Source organism: Eublepharis macularius, chromosome 8 (genome assembly GCF_028583425.1).
Source record: "Eublepharis macularius isolate TG4126 chromosome 8, MPM_Emac_v1.0, whole genome shotgun sequence".
NCBI lineage: Eukaryota > Metazoa > Chordata > Lepidosauria > Squamata > Eublepharidae > Eublepharis > Eublepharis macularius.
Window position 1 is genome coordinate 90,283,804 of NC_072797.1, and position 18,900 is coordinate 90,302,703.

At 41.0% G+C, this 18,900-nt stretch overlaps 1 protein-coding gene across 3 annotated transcripts in view; it reads right to left on the reverse strand.

Moving 5' to 3' along the window:
- The window catches only part of AOPEP (aminopeptidase O (putative)), a 290,214-nt gene that overhangs the window by 215,009 nt on the left and 56,305 nt on the right, over nt 1–18,900 (reverse strand). For all 3 annotated transcript variants that reach the window (XM_054986685.1, XM_054986684.1, XM_054986686.1), the window contains exon 6: nt 3,164–3,353. In XM_054986685.1, coding sequence (XP_054842660.1) covers nt 3,164–3,353 — 190 coding nt within the window. The remainder of the gene's footprint in view (nt 1–3,163; nt 3,354–18,900) is intronic.

Genomic DNA, 18,900 nt, shown 5'->3' on the forward strand with positions numbered 1-18,900 from the left:
CTTACACCATTTGAACTTGGCCCAGAGTGTCTGAGGCCTGTGTGAGAGATATTTTCCCTCAGCCAAAAATTTCTAGCCAGCCAGGGTTAAACAAAATAAAAATAAAGTTTATTTACAAGATGGAACATAGAAATTAATGGATTTTAAATTAATAAACAAACTGGAGTAAAACAGATAATATTTCAAAGTATATGAACAGATTTTCAGCCAGCTATCTTCTGCTGCCTCTCTTAGCAGTGACTCAAACCCTTCTTTCTCAGCAGCTCCCAAGAATCTCTTTTCCCCTCTAACAGACACTAACTCTCATTGTCCCAGCATTCTGCCCACTTCCATTCGCTTTGTCTCAGGAGAGGCGGAACTGGAGCCAGTCCTCTCTGTCACACATGTGTTAAAGGGGAAGAACGGATAGTTCCCTGAAGCACAGCTTCTATAGAAATAGTTCAGTTCAATTTTATTTGTGACAATCCTCAGTCAGCCATGCACTATAAACAAGTCACCAATATATAAAAATAATAAATAAAAGAATAAAGCATTCTATAAGGTATTCATATAATTGTTTATAATCCAGAGAAGTTAGTCATGTTAGTCTGTAGTTGCAAAATAGTAAAAAATCCAGTAGCACCTTTAAGACTAACCAACTCTATTGAGGCATAAGCTTTTGAGAACAACAGCTTTCTGAGCATATCCCTCAATAAAGTTGGTTAGTCTTAAAGGTGCTACTGGACTTTTTTCTATTGTTTATAATGGAGAAATTGTCAAAATTCTAGACCAACTGCTTCCCTGTTGAGCATGCCAAGGTGCAAAATTTTGCCACCTTAAGGTGGTTTCATCAAAACGATCAACAAGGAGAAGTGAAAATGGTCAAGTCTGAGAAATAGCTAGAAATGGGTCCTTTTCAGATGCAGCATCCTCTGTTCTCTGTAGATTAGCAACATTGTTCTCAGCAAGAGAAGAAAATTTGAGATTTGATTTGGAGACGTGTACTGACATTTCTAACAAGTCACACAATGGCCTGAGCTGCCATCTTGATGGTAAAAACAAAGGAAAAGAAAATATGCTTCCACTGGCAGAGTGATATGAGATGTGGGCAGGAGCTTTGAGTGAATGCAGCTTCAAGGGAGTTATCATGAGAATGGCTTAGACTGCTGGATGGATATACCATTACAAATTTTAAAGGAAGCATCCACCACTGGCAGCAAATCAAGCATAAGGACAGTGTTTAATCACAAACACATGTAGATAATGTAGAAGGCAATTAGGAAGAAAAATATGTAAAGACAGCAAAGTACTTTGCCAGTATTCTAGATCAGCATTTCTTAAATTGCAGTCTGAGAACCCAGTCTAAGTAAGGATAGAAGGCAAGCCCTTCTTGTGTCATCTGACTAATGAAAAGATAGAGATGACTAGGATTGGTGATAGGGACTCTCCTTGTCAGGAAAAAGGGAAAGAATAATTTTCCACCTCTTCCAAAGAGTGGGAGCTCATAGAACTACCACGACCTGCGATCATCTAGCTTCCAGATCATCTCAGAGCACTAACCAGTAGAAGTGGGCATGAACCGGGAAAAACTGAACCATGAGGTTTATGGTTCGTCCTGTTTCACGAACCACGAACTTGCCCCAGTTCATGCACTGGTTCATGGGGTTTAAATGCCCCTTTGCGTGCTGCTGCAAAGCGGCACGCAAAGGGGCATTTCACCCCCGCAGGCTTGGATCAGCTGCTTGCCGGGGAAATCCCCGACAAGCTGATCCGGGGGTGGAAATGCCTCTTTCCCTGCCGCTGTGAAGTGGCAGGAAAAGGGGCATTTCACCCCTGCAGGCTTGGATCAGCTGCTTGTTGGGGAGATCCCCGACAAAGTGAAAGGCACGGAAGTGAACAATCCATTAAATATAATAATGTAGATCCAGTCTTCTGTTTTACGTTCAGTAAAATACCTATTCTACAACTCACAAGAATATTTATAGTTATGTCTGTAAGCATGAATTATAGACCAATTTGTTAGCTCATACAACTAATTTTCCACTTGTAGCAAAGAACACTTTCATTCCTTTATTTACACTTTGCTGCAGGTATACATGTGAGTAAGTAAGTGAGTAAGTAAATTAATGTATAACATCAAAATTACCCAATGAGTTAAAAAAAAAGGAAAAATAGCTTTGTGGACAAATACGATTGAGAACTAACTATTGAAAGTAGCACCCCCTGAAAATTCCATTTAAATAGTCACATAGAGACAAAGATTGAATAAATTCATGTCAGTCAGTGATTACTGGCCAGCACAGCCAATTCCTTGCTCAGAGGTAATCAAGTTCTAATTAGTAGCCCTCGAGTCACAGCTGGTTCACTTTCCAAGCAAACCAAGTAAATGCTTAGGGTGTCAAACTGGTTGCGGCAGCAGATAAGGCCTGCATCTGCTAATACCTCCTTTGCTGCTGCCACCTGGAGTCCAGTATTTGGTTGCAGAGATCCTTCCTACGCATCCCCTCATGGATCTTGTCACGGTAGCATGCATCTCCTTTTGTATTGGTACAGATTAATCCAGGGCAAACTCCAACAAGAGAGGCAGCATACACTTTATTGTGTGTTTGCTACTTCAGATCTATCCAAGGTGGGTTTCAGAGGAATGTGAATTCTTTGCAGTCTGTGCTGGAGTGGCAGCACTACTAAAGGAGGCAAATACCTCTTTTTGTATTGCTGCCACCTGAGAGCCATTAAAGGAAGGAGTTCTACTGGGGGGTTGCATGGAAGGTCAGTGCATGGGGTGGCCCTGTTCTAGCTTCAACGGGCTGTATTCTGAAGAGAAACAGATGGCTGCCCACAAATAAGATTCCAGGAGCATCTGGACAGTCATTACCAGAGGCAAGAATGCTGGACTAGACAGATCATTGTTCCAACACAGTATGGCAATTATTATGTGTTGGATTCTAGGATCCATTCCACTAACAATGTAACTTTCCCTCAACAAGGAGCAGTCTTCTGATGTGTCAGCAGAAGGTTCATAGTAATAGAGAAAGGTATCACTGTTAGAGAAATGGAACAACAGATTTCATCCCTGTAATCTTAATTAAAGGTTTATAGTATATTTGGTCTTATAGCAAACATAATGCATACACCGAAGATTATCCTTATTTTTCCATCAGTAAAAAAGATTATTTAACTATACCTGCTGGGCTGCTGACCAAATGGCATCTTCCAAGTGAGTGGCAAATCCCTCACTTAGCCATTCTTCAGTCCAGTCATACGCTCCGATGGCCAAGCCAAACCAGGCATGAGCAATTTCATGGCACAAGCGTGTTCCACAGAGGTGGTTCCCTCCAGTTAACGTGCTCTGTGACAGGAAGATGATGTGTGGGCTGCATAATATGAATGAAGGACAAAATACATTATAGACCCTGTTCCAGCATGTACTGCCTGGCTGTAGTAATATGTGGAGTTTATTAGCTTTGTCAGCCTGTTATTACTGTATGCATGCTATGTCATGACAGTTAGTTTATAGCTCAGACATTTTTAGGAATTAGGTTCCGCTTTATTGTTTTCTGGCAGAGATTCAAGCTAAATATTCTGCCAAGCATTTGTTTCACATTCTACCATCAAACAGCTATTACCTGTAATAAGTAACTTAAACCAAAGTTTTATATTTTTCAAATTACAAGGCTGATTTATTCCAGTGGAAGCATTTATGCTTAAGCCAAGATAATAAAAGAAGGGCAGGTGTGAATACAGACTGTAGGTATTTTCAGCTAAATGATCAAAGGAATGAAAGAAAACAAATGATTTAAAAATTAAGTTAAAATACCTATTCAAAAAAGAACATTATAAAAGCTGGAAACTGAAAACTATCTGTACAGAAAGAGAAGAAAATAAAACTCATAATGAAGCTTTAAAAAGGCAATGATGTTAAAGGAGCATATGTAGTTTGAAAATCATATTCATAAGTGTATGTGTTCTTAAATTGATGTAGCCTTGCATAGGTAGGAGCTGGCTTGCAGGTCTTTGTGTATGTGATCAGATGTTTGCTGAACCTACTTACAACTAAACAAAGCTTCCACTGCTGCAATGCTAAGGTATGAGAGTGGAGATGCAAGTCCCTCCCCCCCAAAGATTATACAGCTGCACATTTCAAAACTATGCACTGTTTGACAGTATAAAGTATGTACAGCATAGCCAACGACATGTTTTTGGATAAAACAATACATGGAAAATTTTGTAAAAAATAAGGTTTGTAGAAATAATTGCGTAGACTGTAGCCCTCATGAAGAGCATGAGGCTTTGCATACACTTGTGAAGAAGGAAAATATTTAGTGAGGGGACATGACCACAGGGGTCATTTTCTAAAGTACCAAGGAGTGAATAAAAGAATCCTTTATCTGTAATACCACATCTCAGTACAAACCTCAACAGCGTGGTATTCTAGTTAAAAATTGCTTTATCATGCTGACTCAATTGAAAATGACTACTTGCAGCTGCTAAGTTATGGAAACTTCTGTCTCCTTTACTTTCATTCCAAATGTGTGTTTATTTCTGTATATAAGACATACATACAGATGTAGGCACCCTCCAGAAATTACATATTTTGACAGATAATGTTGTTTCCTGTCTTAATTTACAAGTTTCCTGAATCCTTGCTTTTGCCTATGACCCACCAGGTACTTAGTAAGGTTTAGCCTGGTATAAGACTGAATATCTACTTTAGTAACAGTATAGATGGATGAAATATGTTTTAAAAATCATACTACACAGAAAAAGTAAAAAAGGCAAGATTATTGTAGATATAACCCAAAGGTCATGTTTTCTTAATAATCGTATAGCTAGAAGGGGCTTGGTATATTGAGATCTACAGCTTGAATGCTACAAATCTGGAGAGGCAGAGCCTTCTTATGGTGTTCATAAAGTACAAAGATGGCCTTAAGATATTTCCAAGATACACTAATCCATGTTCCCAAGAACTTCTATTATTCAGCCCAACCCTTCCCTCAAAAATGTATGAACACCCACACTTCTCTTGAAACAAGTTTATCTGTCTGGATCTGCCTGCAGAGCTGTGTTTTTAAAATTGTGGTTTCTATTGGAAAACACACACACTAGTAACAATCTGAAAAATTAAATTCAGAGAAGCAGGTCAGATGGAGTTAAATGAGCCAATATCACAAAAGACACCACAAAACTCTGAAGCCCTAGCAAAGGAATAGAGTCACTGAGAACAAAGAGCAAGAATAAACAGCACCTCCCCAAACCTCCACCCAAACCAATTCAAATGATTAAGAACAAAAAAGGCACCGAGAAAAAAGCACAGAAGCTATAGTACATAATGAGACACTCCCTTTTATTACAAAGCTCCTGTTGAGAAGAATAACTGTGCAACTTGGGGGTACTGCTTTGGTCATTTTCAAGTAAATGACCCCTAACTGTGGTGTATGCAGTGCTACAAAGAAATAGCCCAAAAATGTACCAAGTAAATAACATTCCAGACATACTGCTGGCAGCCTTTTGGCCAATTGGCTGAAACAAAACAAAAGTAACTTCAGGCCTCATAAACAGACACTCAGAAGGGGTTTGCATTTTAAGCATCAGTCGTATTTATATGAAGAAAAGAGACAGATTGTTTTTAAGTATGTTTGTTGTTTAATGTATTTAGGCAATCAAAAAGTTCACGTACTGAAAATATGCCTCTTAAGTAACAACAAAGAAATAAAATGGCATATGTGTATGTATGTAAATATATGTGCTCTACTGCAACTGGGTCAGCAGGAACAGAATTTCATTTTAAAGCACATCCCTTTGAGGTTTGGAAAGGCTTATTTGGGCTTTATTCCTGTGCAAGCAAATTACAAAAATGCTTCAAAAGTTTCTTTATTTTTCTCATCAAAGTAATAAAGGCTCTCTCTATTACCCTTGTTTCTTCTTGTAGGGTATCAAAGAGACTTCTGAATTATGTGTTGCCATAGGAAGGCAGAAAGTAATGTTTACTTTGACTTAAATTTTCTAGAGCTGGACAACACTGTATCTTAAAGTAATGTAGCTGCCCATATGAAAGTGACAAAAGTAGAAAAACTAGGTTACCCATAGACTCCACAAACTTGGGGAAACTTGCCAGGTATGCAGAAAATATAACTTAGAAAACCAGGAAAAAAACTGAACAGAAAACCTGGCCTGATGAGGACTAAAGAGGTAAAATACTGAAAACAGCTGATTATTAGGCCTGGTCTACATATGTAGTACAATGAGGTGGTAATGTGTTGGCAGTGAGTACGGAGTTGGGGAAATGGTCTGTACTACTGCTGGAGAGTTTACATTATTCCTTCAGTTCCTTTAGCTTAACAATTCCCTGCAAATGGGAAACTACTGCAGTGCACAAAAGAATAGAAACTTTCCTCCTGATATGCTAAATTTCAGCTTGGAGGGATTCTTTTTTTTTTTACATGAGGGAGCATTAAAAATGTGATCCCATCTCCTCTATGGGCATGCAAAATGGGACAAACGAGCTAAAAACACAAAAAAAAAATTGCTGGTTCAGTTCATTGGCTCCCAAAACAGTGGAACAAAATTGGGAAACGATGCTGTAACAACAACCCACACCCACACCCACACAAACCAACGTGTTTGTGTGTTTTGTTTCAGTTCTTGTGAATCCCATCATGGGTGAATGGGAGGAAGCAAACTTCTTAAGTAACTTGAGTGAATTCTAAGTCCACGTGCACAGTTCCACAGAAGTCTTTCTAGAGCAGTATTTCACGTGGAAAACCAGTCTGCTAAAACTGGGCTGCCTGGTTTCAGTTTAACTTCTTGTCCTTCATCCTTTGACTCTGGGTTGTTTTACTCGGAAAACAGAGACTGGGTGACCTGCCTGGTCTCCCACCTTTATTAGTAAAATTTAAGAAAATAAAGAGGGTCATCTTCCCATCCCTTTAACAAAACAAAACCACCACCCCCTTCTCCCAATCTCACTATTTTCTACTCTTTTAGGAAGGATAGGAATCACTGGAGGATATCAATGAAACTGAACCCTACTGCTGCCATGTGTGTGCTCAGACTCAGTGGGTTAATCAATTATTTGGAGGGAGGTTTGTGTTCCAAGCAATTTTGCTGCTGTTAAGTGTGAAAACAGCTGCACCTGAGCTTCATTTCCCCACTCCCACCCCTTGAAAAGAACAACCTGCATCTGCACATGGGTGGCTAATGCCAGCTTTTGCACACATGCAATGGGCTGAAACTCATGAAAACGGGGGGGGGGGGGCTTCTTGTGAATCCACGTGAATTCTAAGTCCACGTGGATGGCAAAAACAGTGGAGGAGAACCTGAACACCTTACATATTCTGCTGTGCTAGGGGTGTGGTTTAGTCTAGTAGTAGAAGATTGATGTAATTTGTTTTTAAAAAGTTTAAACTTTTATTTTATTTGAAAAGTAAAAAAATAAGCCTCATACATAATAGAAATAAACATATGACAATAGTGAGAAATCCACACATACACATCTATAGAAGGCTTCCAAATATCTAAGAATAAGTCCATCTACAGGTGTCATCAATATGCCAGACGTTCAAATATAGATAAGACGTTCAAATATAGATAAAGTTGAACCATCTTCCATCCATTGAATTATTATGGGATGTGAGCATTTGTCTCTCCAATTTTGTGATAGAAGTCTTTTAGCTACAGTAAGGGCATGGCATGCTCCATTTCTGTTGACCATCAGTTAGATGCTACGATATTAGCAGGTAATTTAAAAGTACATAAACATCCTCAAAAATCAGTCGGTATTCTAATATAAAAATATGAACAATAATTTTCTTCCAAAAAGGTTGAATAAATGGGCATAGCCAGAGCACGCATTTAAGAGAGGAGTCCTATAAGCTACAGTGCCAGCAATTAGATACTGTAATTAGTACTTTACTGTAAATGCACTGTGGTGTCCAAGATACCCCAAACATAATTTTTTGCTGAGTAAGTCACAGCTTAAGATCTACATAAGTAACCGGTATAGCATTTAAGGCCTTATCCCATTGCTTTGGCAAAACTGGGCTTAGACTGGAGTAACTCTGCTTAGGATTTCACTGTTAACTCCTTATTCCATTAGTTCCTATGATTCTGCATATCATATTTATTACCAATATCAAATATTTATAAACAAATATTGTAGGATGTATTGCCGAAGGCTTTCACGGCCGGAGAACGATGGTTGTTGTGGGTTTTCCGGGCTGTATTGCCGTGGTCTTGGCATTGTAGTTCCTGACGTTTCGCCAGCAGCTGTGGCTGGCATCTTCAGAGGTGTAGCACCAAAAGACAGAGATTTCTCACTGAGAAACGACAGGAACTACAATGCCAAGACCACGGCAATACAGCCCGGAAAACCCACAACAACCATCAAATATTGTAGGTTTTGTTTTTTGCATAGATTTAATGAGAGTTTCCAAAAGTGGAGGAGATTCTAAAACACTCAATGCTGCAGGGTTATACGTATCAACATTGTAGTTGTAAATACTGATATTTAGCAGAAGTAGTCAAATCTAGACTTCAGCTGAAAAAATGACAAAAACTCATCATAACTAATCAACTGATCCAAAATAATAATCTCCCTATTGGGCTAAGTGTTCCACAGAAAAGATTTCTTCCCAATTTTTAAATCTGGATTGTCCCATAAAGTTAATTTAGTGTGTGAATATTGGTCAAAGTGACAGTTATGACATAATGTGCCATAATTCTTTAACTGCAGAAATTGCAGGAGGAACACAATCTATCTTAAAATTAGTAGACTTTAGGCTTGATATCCCCATCTGCCACCTTTAGCCCCATTCACCTGGTTGGGGGAAGCACAGGGAGAAGAACTGCTTGCTCACACTCATGGGCTCCCCTGTCGCGCTGACAATGGAGAAGACACTAGGTGTGCTGAAGTTGAGCTCTGTTGAAAGCACCTGTTTGGAGATTCGTTTTCGTTTTCGCGGCCATGTCGGACGCTCCTCTTCGCAGGTCCGAGAGGAAACGTCCGAGCAGCCTGACCGGGCGGCTGATCTGCAAAGATTAGCCCCCAGGACTCCCAGGGAGGGAGTCAGGGTCCGGGACGCTGCGGGAAGAGCCCTCTGGCAAATCGAGGCAGGGGGTAAATTGCCCGTTTGTCCCCATGGAGGCCGGCAGACGTGCACGGCACCTTGTGTGCTGCCGGGCCACGGAAAACGGCAAAGAACAGGACTAGGCGGAAGCCTGTAAGTAAGCGAATCCCTTCTGTTATTACAAGCGTATGCGAAGGAGTGGTGGGATCTGAAGTTAAGAAGACTCGGATTTCTTCCCCCTCGCTGAGTTTCAGAAGGTTGGTGCCCCCCCTAAAATGGCAGCGAAAAAACAGAGTCCCGCTTTGGGCAAGTCAATTTCGGCTGCCCTGCAGGGGAAAGCGGAGTCGCTCGAGGAATTGGTGAAAAGATCGGTCATCGAAGCCATAAAACCCTTTGTTGACAAGCTGAATGAAACAGATCAAAGGGTGGGCTTAATTGAGAGCGATGTGAAAGCCATTAAGGAAGCAGTGGGGGGGGGCAGAGAAGTCTGCTCGGGAAAATGCGTCACTCATGAGAGCAACGAACAAGGAGCTAAAGCCGGTGGAAAACCAGCTGATCGGGCTGCAAGTGGAACGAACACAGACTGTTTTGCGTCTCCAGAATGTTAAAGAGGAGGAAAACGAGGATCTAAGGGAGCTTGCCTCGGAATTATTGGCATCACCCGCGAGGGCAACTAAGGAAGAGGTGAAAAGCGCCATTTTGGAAGTCCGCCGGGCTTCTTCAAAATATGCAATGAAGCGGCAGCTGCCTCGCGAGATTTTTATTGAGTTTGCATCCAGGAAGGTCCGAGACACTATCCTATTTAACTCATATAATGCGGACTTGGACTTTCTGGGAAATAAAGTCAAGATACTGAAGGACGTTCCATTTCTAGTTCAGAAAAGAAGATTTAAGTACAAAAAGCTCGCAGCTCTCCTGAGGGAACGAGGGATAAAGTATAAATGGCTATTTCTGGAAGGAATTTGGTTTAATTATAAAGATCAAGCCTACAAGATAAACTCAGAGGATCAGCTAAGGGATTTTGTGGACAAAAATCAAGAATTCGGGCAAGATACCATGCAAAATGAAGAAGACTCGAAGCCTGAAGGGAGGGGGTAGGCAGTGAGCACAGTGGCTGTAGCTGCTCAGAGAGAACTGCGTCCGAGGCCCAGGGGGGGGGAAAGAAAATTTAATATGGGTTGTATTTTGTATTTTGCAAGGTCAACCACTCCATCATTACTTTATGAAGGCTTAAATTTTTAACCATGGCAGTATGAAGGGAAAACATTGTAGTGTAGTGTTTTTTGTTTGTATGTAACCCCCCCTTTTTTTCCAGCCCTCCTTCCCCTTTTCTTTCTTCTTTCCCTTTCCCCCTTTCCCAGTACTTTTGTAGTTTTTTTTGTAGATTTCTGTTTTAGATATTAAAAATAAAAATTTTCAAAAAAAAAAAAGAAAGCACCTGTTTGGAGCTGAGCTTGGATTCAGTGTACCCCATAGTTCCTTCCATCACACTGGAAAAAGAGCATGACATAGGAGCTGCTGGATGCACTGAAGCCATGTTCAATGAAAATCGCCCATTTGGAGGGAATTTTTACTGAGCTTGGCTTCAGCGTGCCCCACAGCTCCTAAGTTGTGCACATTTTCCAGCATGACAGAGGAACCATTGGGGGCACTGAAACCGAAACAGCTTGGCTTCAGTGTGCTCAGCAGCTTCTCCATCATGCTGGAAAAGACAATATTTTCTGGTGCAGTGGGGCAAGGTGCATGCACTTTGTGTGCAAGGGAGGTAAGTGCCTGCTGCCCCCCACTCCCTATCCCCCCCACTTGGGCCCCTGGGCCCCCTGGCAACTATTATAGGCCCTAATGCACTTCACCATTTAAGAAGGGGGACCAGACAAGAAGCCTCCAAAAGAGCCCAAGATGGACAAGCCACCTGGAAGGAGCATTTGGCAATAATTTGCACAGGTTAACAAGTAATTTCTAACAGTAAAGTGTGCGTGTGTGTGTGTTACGCTACAGTACAGTACAGTAATTAGTACTAAAACACTAAATGTTCTTCATCCACAACAATATTATTATTGTGCCAGATAAATTCACACATATCTAATCTGGTCTCTGTCACAATATTTTTAATGAATTCAAAAGCAATACTCTATTGCAGGAACCTGATCCTCCAGATGTTGTGTTTCACATTAGAGTCCTCTCACTGTTTTTGGTCTGTATCACTTATGCATACCATGGAAGACATTTTTCTGTTTCCATGAGAAAATAGCATTTGTCCCTTGGTTGGGCAAATGCATGGAACAAATGTGGCCGTGTATATGAAAAAGGTTCTAAGGGCTGACCGTTTCCAATATTTTTCCATAAATCAAATCAAAATTTCTTCTTAACACTGAAGCTGTGAATATTATGAACATCATTTAAGGAAATTTACTTGCTTCTCTGGCCAAAGTCAAAACAAAATTAGATTAAGATTTGACCAATTTTTCTGAATGATGGAGAGCTTCAGGGTGCTTTGCCTTCAATTTATAACGCTATGAATTCAAGCTGAAGGCAAGATCAGCAGCAGGCTTGAACAGGTTTATGGGTGGAGTAAAGAGGACTGAAAACCTCACCCAGTTAACAAAAAATTACCATCCTTCCCAGAAAACTGGCATTGTTCCCAATACCTCTATAGAAAACAAATTAATAACTTGTTCTCTACATGTGCATACCTAGGTACACTTTCAAACAAAAATGACATTATGGTGACCGAATCTCAAGTTTGCTTGTAAAAAAAGCCTTATGATATCACCCACAACAAATGATGAAAATTCTGAAAAAATAAATATAAAGAGATGAGCAGTTGCTGCACAAACATCCGTTAATGTAAATCCATGAGACAGAACATACAAACAGTGCACTTCCCAACTCATATAAATATGCATATACAATTTCCTGCCTCAAGACTGAGAGACCTTTCTCAGTTATTAAAGAAACAGAAATTCGATTTCTTAGATTTCTTCATTAAATGCTTAAGAAGTAACTGAAAATCACACCATAGATTATCCTGCATCAAAGTTAGCTCTCTGTCATCAAGTCAAAACAGTTTTGCTTCAAAACTAATGAGGATAAAATAGGCATCAATTTAAAAATTAATCACAGGGAAGAAAAGTCCAGATTATTCCCATGTACTTTTTAATCAACAAAAGCATCATAGACGCATGAGCTCAATTTAATGTGTTATTTATGCCTACTCTTTAATTAAACATTGGGTTAACAAAAACATACATACTGTGCCAAGGGGCAAAATCCTCTTCTAATATTCGAGATTCTTATTTTTGAAGATAAAACATATATGATAATGTGTAAAATGCACAGCAGTAAATTTTAGGCCATCTGTGACATGGTTACCTATAAACTCTAGTATACTTCCAACAATGCATGAGAATGTGTAAATTACTGAGATACAGAAGAAAAATTAGGGAACAATAACACATACACAATAGAGTGCTGTGTAATATTAAGTTCAGAACATGCTCAATACGAACAGTATCTATGCATTTGATAAATATTGCCTCTACTGCATCACATCACAACCATTTTTCTAGAGGAACTGATCATTCACTACATACATATGCAATAGCTCCATGGATCTCAAATGTCTGACTCCAGAAAGATTTTCCATTTGACTGTACTTTGGCCAATCAACTCTTGGTACCTACCAAACAAATATGATACACAAAGGGAAAATTCTGCTCAGCCTCACCCCCAGACTGCTTTGGCTTGGAATTGTTTTGCTAATGTCTTGTGTACATTTTATTGGATGGATAGGGTGGTCCTGATGAATCTGTTAAATTGCTCCACTGACTATTGATTATGATTGTTGTGGCCAGGTCGTACTGGGCTATTGGGAGGAAGTAGGACCAATTATTTCATGTTTATTTTCTCTATCTCACTCTGGTTGTTGTCTTCTCCTCTCTATGACTGCCGTTATTACTGGGGTGAGTGATTTGGGTAGTGGAAATTTCGTATGTACTGTCTGAACAGCAGACTGCAGTAGGTATAGCCCTTTGCTGGATTGTTTAAACTAAACCTACTCCAATAGGAAGTTAGTAGAGAAGTTGGGAAATTAATAAAGTAAAGGGGGATGGGAAAGTTTGAATTTAATTCTTAATATTATTGATAGTATTAATGTTAAAAAGGTAAAGGTAGTCCTCTGTGCAAGCACCAAGTCATTACTGACCCATGGGGGGACGTCGCATCATGATGTTTTCTTGGCAGACTTCTTACAGGGTGGTTTGCCATTGCCTTCCCCAGTCATCTACATTTTACCCCCAGGAAACTGGGTACTCATTTTACCGACCTCGAAAGGATGGAAGGCTGAGTCAACCTTGAGCAGGCTACCTGAACCCGGCTTCCACCAGCATCGAACTCAGGTTGTGAGCAGAGCTTGGGCTGCAGTACTGAAGCTTACCACTCTGCGCCACGGGGCTCCTAATATTAATAGTATTAATGTTATTAGAGATGGGCACAAACCAGAAAAAAACAAACCGTGTGGTTCATGGTTTGTCGCACTTCACGAGCCACAAACCACAAACTTTCATGAACCCGCCCCAGTTCGCGAACTGGTTTGTTTGGTTCGTGAAAATGTCACATCCAGGTCAGCAAATTGTCACTTCTGGGTCAGCAGAAGGCCTCTTCCGGGCCAGCAGGAAGTCCGCAGGAAGTCCATCCCCTGTTGCCTAGGAAATTGATTGAAAGGCACCAGGCTGTCTGCAGCGACGAACCAAAAAACGAATCAAACAAACCAGCCTAAAGTTCGTGATGGTTTGTCAGAAATGGGCTCTGACGAACCACTGGTTCGCAAACCATGAACTGGCCTGGTTCATCATGAACTTTGGTTCGTATTTCTGTTCGTGCCCATCTCTAGTTATTAGTGATAAAACTATTGTCTATACAGACTCGGGTTATTGTGCAGTAGGCGCTGTGGGGTTAGTAGCTAAGGGTTGATATGAGGTTGGGGATCCCAGTGGTTATGGGACGAGGGAGGTATGGTGGTGGGGCTAGGTATTATAAGGGAAGGAGCCAGAGATATGACTATGCTTGGCTTCCTTCCAACCTTTGCCCCATCCTGAGGGATGCTGGTAGTGGACTAGGATTCAATGCTCTCTCCTATCACTGCTGTTGTGTAACGCCAGGTCCATTAATAACAAAACTACAATCTTCCAGCAATATTTTGGAATGGAAGAGGTGGACCTGGTGTGCGTGACTGAGACTTGTGTACGGGAAGGTGAAACTGTCAGCCTGAAAGAGCTAAACCCGCCCCCCCCCCAGGTTTCTCAGTCCTTCATCAGTCATAGGACAGTGACCATGAGGGTGGTGGGGTGCTCATTCAAGAGTCTTTCTCCATCACATCATTCCCTACACCAAAGATTGCCAGCACTGACTGTGTGGGCCTGGCAAGAATGCATCCACTTTTCGCATAGTTATTTTCCCTCTATATCAAGTCAATCATAATTATACTGTCCTATAGACAAATTCATCAATGAAACAGTTTATTCCAGAAAGTCCACAAAGACCTGTTCACAGCACTGATCGGATAAGACTAGAATTATGTGCCCTTTAGCCTTCTCCTCATAGCATGAACTGATCTTATACTGACAGGAGAATGGACCTTTGGACGCTTACCTTTAAGGGCCCTTCTCCTCTGAGGAAAGGAGGACATTTGGGGTGATTTCCACTGTCCAATCAGGGAAGCAGCAAATTAATTTCTTCCTTTTTCTTGTTGGCACGTGGAACACACCCTTTCTCAGTTTAGGTGACTCCACACAGCAGTAATCTCTATTTCATGGATAATCAAATTGATTTCATTCAGTTAGATATAAAGAATAAGATGGAATTAAAGTTAGGAAGGTAAGAGATTACAATAGGTTAAGCAGCAGAAGATAGAAGGATGAAACACCAGGGAGGGCAAGTTGTCCTCCTTCCCTCAGAAGAGAAGGATCCTTCCTGATAAGTGTCCAAAGGTCTGTTCTCCCTCTAAGGCAGAGAACATCTTGGGTGTTCCCAAAGCAGTTATCCCTTCTCAGGTTGGGTGTCGTCTTCATCCTGGATCATGTACTGCAAGACTCTCCTCCCAAAAGCAGCATCAGCTGAGTCATATATGTTTAGTTTGTAACGCTTAACAAAGGTTGACACTGATGACCATGTAGCTGCCTTGTACACCTCCTTTACAGATGCACTGTTTTGAAAGGCTGCATTAGTAGCTGCGTTTCTGAAAGAATGGGTTGAAATTCCAACTGGAATGTCTCTGTTAGTTGCCTTGTAGGCTTCTATGATGCATGCTTTGATGTTTGCGCCAATGGTCACTGTTGACATTTTCTTCCCTAGGTTTGAGGATGAAAGGTTAATAAATAGAGAATCTGATTTTCTAAATTATTCTGTCCTCATCAGGTAAGTCTTAAGAGCTCTTCTGACATCCAAATTGTGCCAATTCTTTTCCTTTGGATGTTTGGGGTCTGGAAAGAAGGATGGAAGGTTGATCTTTTGAGATCTATGAAATCTGGAATAAGCTTTTGGAAGGAAGGTGGGATCGCTATGTAGGACCACCTTGCCCCTATGAAATATACAACATTCTAGTTTGACCAATAAAGGTGCTGAGTTCCAATATTCTTCTGGCTGAGGTGATGGCTATGAGAAAAATGGTCTTTAATTTCAGCCGTTTTAATGACATGTCCTTCAGCAGTTCAAAGGGAGCCTTGGTCAGTGCTGAGAGGACGATATGGATATGCCATAACTATGAATTTTGAGTGTAAATCAGCCGGCCAAGCTCTCTGCCACATTAGTCTCCTAACTACTCCTGCTGAGGCCATGGCTGTAGAGAATGTTAGAGCATCCAACATGGCATCTGCTGTGAAGGTGCTGGCCTTAAAGATCCTATTGGTCAATTCCAGGAGGCATTTGTTATTTCCTGGTAGCAGTTGTATCAACTTCCAGATCCACACCACCAAGGCTTTGGACACAATAGAAACTCTGGTGGAAGCCTTGATGGCCATAGCTGTGGTTTCATGCACCCTCTTGAGCACTGTTCCTGCTTTTCTATCCAGATTATCCTTGTCCATCCTCCACTAGGAGGCCCATGGACTGCACTGCAGCCACTGGGGTGTCGATTCTCGGCACCTGCAATAACTTGTTAGCAAATGCGGGTAAGGTATATAATTTTTTTAACTGAGTCAGGGTATTGTTTGTTGGCCAAAGGCATGGCCCACTCAGCCTTAAGTTGCCTTTCAAAAAATTCAGGGAATGGGAGCACCTTTTCAGATGTATCTGCTCTGGGAAAAAAATCCTTGTTCTCTTTGGGTCTATAGTGAAGCTTGCCTGGCTTGGCATCATCTTCCCCTGTGGGGGAATCTTGTAATTCTAAGGCCGCGAGAGTCTTAGAGAGTAAATATTGGTATTCCGGTTTGAGAGGAACTCACCCTCTTCTCTGTCCTCACTATCTGAAGACACATCCCTTGCCCAAGGGTGTCCACTACCTTTATCCATGCCTAGGGGTAACTTCTGGGCAGCCTTGATAAACCAAGGACTTTTTGCCTGTTGTTGGCTAGCCCTAGGCCTAGGGATGGGTGGAGGCGAAGAGGACGTAGAGGCCTGGACATTAGCTGTAATGATTTCTGATTGGCAAAAGTTAACTATCTCTTTTCTTTTGCGTAATAGGGAGATAAAATTTACAGGACTTGAAAGATTAGGGTTGTTAGGTACATTAATACCACTGAGAGGCATCAGTGAGTGGAGGCAGGCTTTGATCTTGCAAAAAGAAGCCTGTGGCATTTTCTCCCACCAGGAAGTTAGCCGCATAGGCCTTGGTATAGTTTTCGGCATCTTTTCCTGCCCTTTTTGTAGCCTGCAAAAGAACACTGCCCTCAGTCTCTAGGCAACGGTGCGGTGCTGGTCTCAGCTCCAGCTTGGTGAGACGGGGCCTTTTTGTAGGTTTACATGGCTCTGGGGCTGGACTATTGCTGGGAGTTTGATCACTTTTGATCCTGTGGTTCAGAGTCTGTGGAAAAGATCCTTAAATTTTGGTGGTTGGTTAATTTAAATCATCCCATGTAGTTGCTTAGGGATTTTACGGGTGTATTAGACAGCTGCTTCCCAGTTTCCCTGCCTTCCCTGCTTGAGTTAACATCAGTCATGGTGTAGATATTCCTTCCTGCACGGTTTTTAGTCACTGAGGATGTTATCATTCATACTAAGCCCTCCTAGTGCAAATCAAGATTTCATGATTGCCACGACAGTCATGGAGCTGTCCCAGAATACCTCAGCCCTCATGCATGAGGGCCATATCTCTGATTTGGTTTTCTTTTCTGATCAAATGTAAATGGTTGGGAGATATTTTAATAACCCCCTTGTCAGGGGCTGTCCAAAGCCCAGTAGAATTTAGAGTTATGGGTCCTTAAAACCTCTGTAAGGATTGGTGACCCATTAAGATGGTCTACCCCAGAGGCTGATGGATTCCAGGGAGCCCTTAGGGAGCCCCCTTCTTAAAAAATGGTGCTCCTGTTGTTGTCCAGATTGATCTCTGAAACGTGGAGATGAACTGAGCAGCAGATGAACTGACCCAGTTGATTCTCCTGAAACTCTCAGTGGCTTTCATTTCTAATCATGGTACAACTTTCCAGAGTGATTCCTTTTGGTATCATTTATAGAGATGATGTGGTGGGTATCACACTTTGGTGGTACCAGTCCTGTTTTGCTGATTGGTATAAGAAGGTGGTCTTAAGGACAGCGGTTCAGCTATGCAGGGTGCCATCTTCAATTATGTTTGTATTCATTCTTACATGTATGATTATGTTTTCTGTATTACTACTATACCTCAGGAGCAAGGGAAATTTTAATTTATTTAAATAAAAGATAAATAAGTAGCTTTTGAACAGATGTAAAGACAACTAAAGAGTACCTCACATACAACATGAATTTCTGTTCTGAAATTTCTGTTCTGAATTTCTGAACTGAAAACCCCAACTGGTCATTATGCTCTATTGCTGCTGACTGTAAAGTTGCTCTACACTTGTATCTCTGGTAGCAATGTCAATTAGAATGGAAACCTGTTCAATTTAATACCAGACTTACACAATGATCTACTTCGCTCAGTCAGCACTTATTGTGTCATGTCCATTTACTGCAATGGAAGCTTTGCACAAACCAGTGACTTCAGTTTAATATTCGAAGAAAATGTTACTAATATTTTAGTAACAGATGTTACTAATAGTAACAGAAAAATAGCAAAGGCACTTTCTAGTTAAGTACTGAAAGGGCCTTAGCTACTTTTATGATCTTTCTGCAAAAGCAAAACTGTTTGCACCTCCCATAGCTCCTACTGAACAGAAAATACACTCGTATTTTAATGGAAATGTGCATTGTCCTTGTAAGCCTAAATGATACTCTCTAATATGGTTTGCTATTTCAGTCTAAAACTTGTCATATTTGTCACTGATGTATACTATTATTTCATTCCAGATGGATTTTGTGATTTGCAGTTTTCCATCATAGCCGTTACTGGAAGGCCTGGACTGCCTTTCATATCTTGGGATTTTCTAACATCCTAAATTACAGTCAGGAGCCTCGCCCAAGAGGGAAAGCAGACAAACAATAAGGGCAGATCCTAGGTAGTATGAAGACTTATTCCACATCCTGCATTTTTTGTTCACAGTGTTGTCCCCACAAGTCAAACCCATGACCAACATTTATAACGCAGAAATGCGTTTTACAATTATCCGAGAGCAAATCAGGCATCTATGTTGAGATGCTCCTGAAATATTAAACAAGCAGGTCTCTGGCTTCTAACAGATGGGATAGTATAATGGTCAGAAGCACAAGGCTAAAAGATGGAATTCTC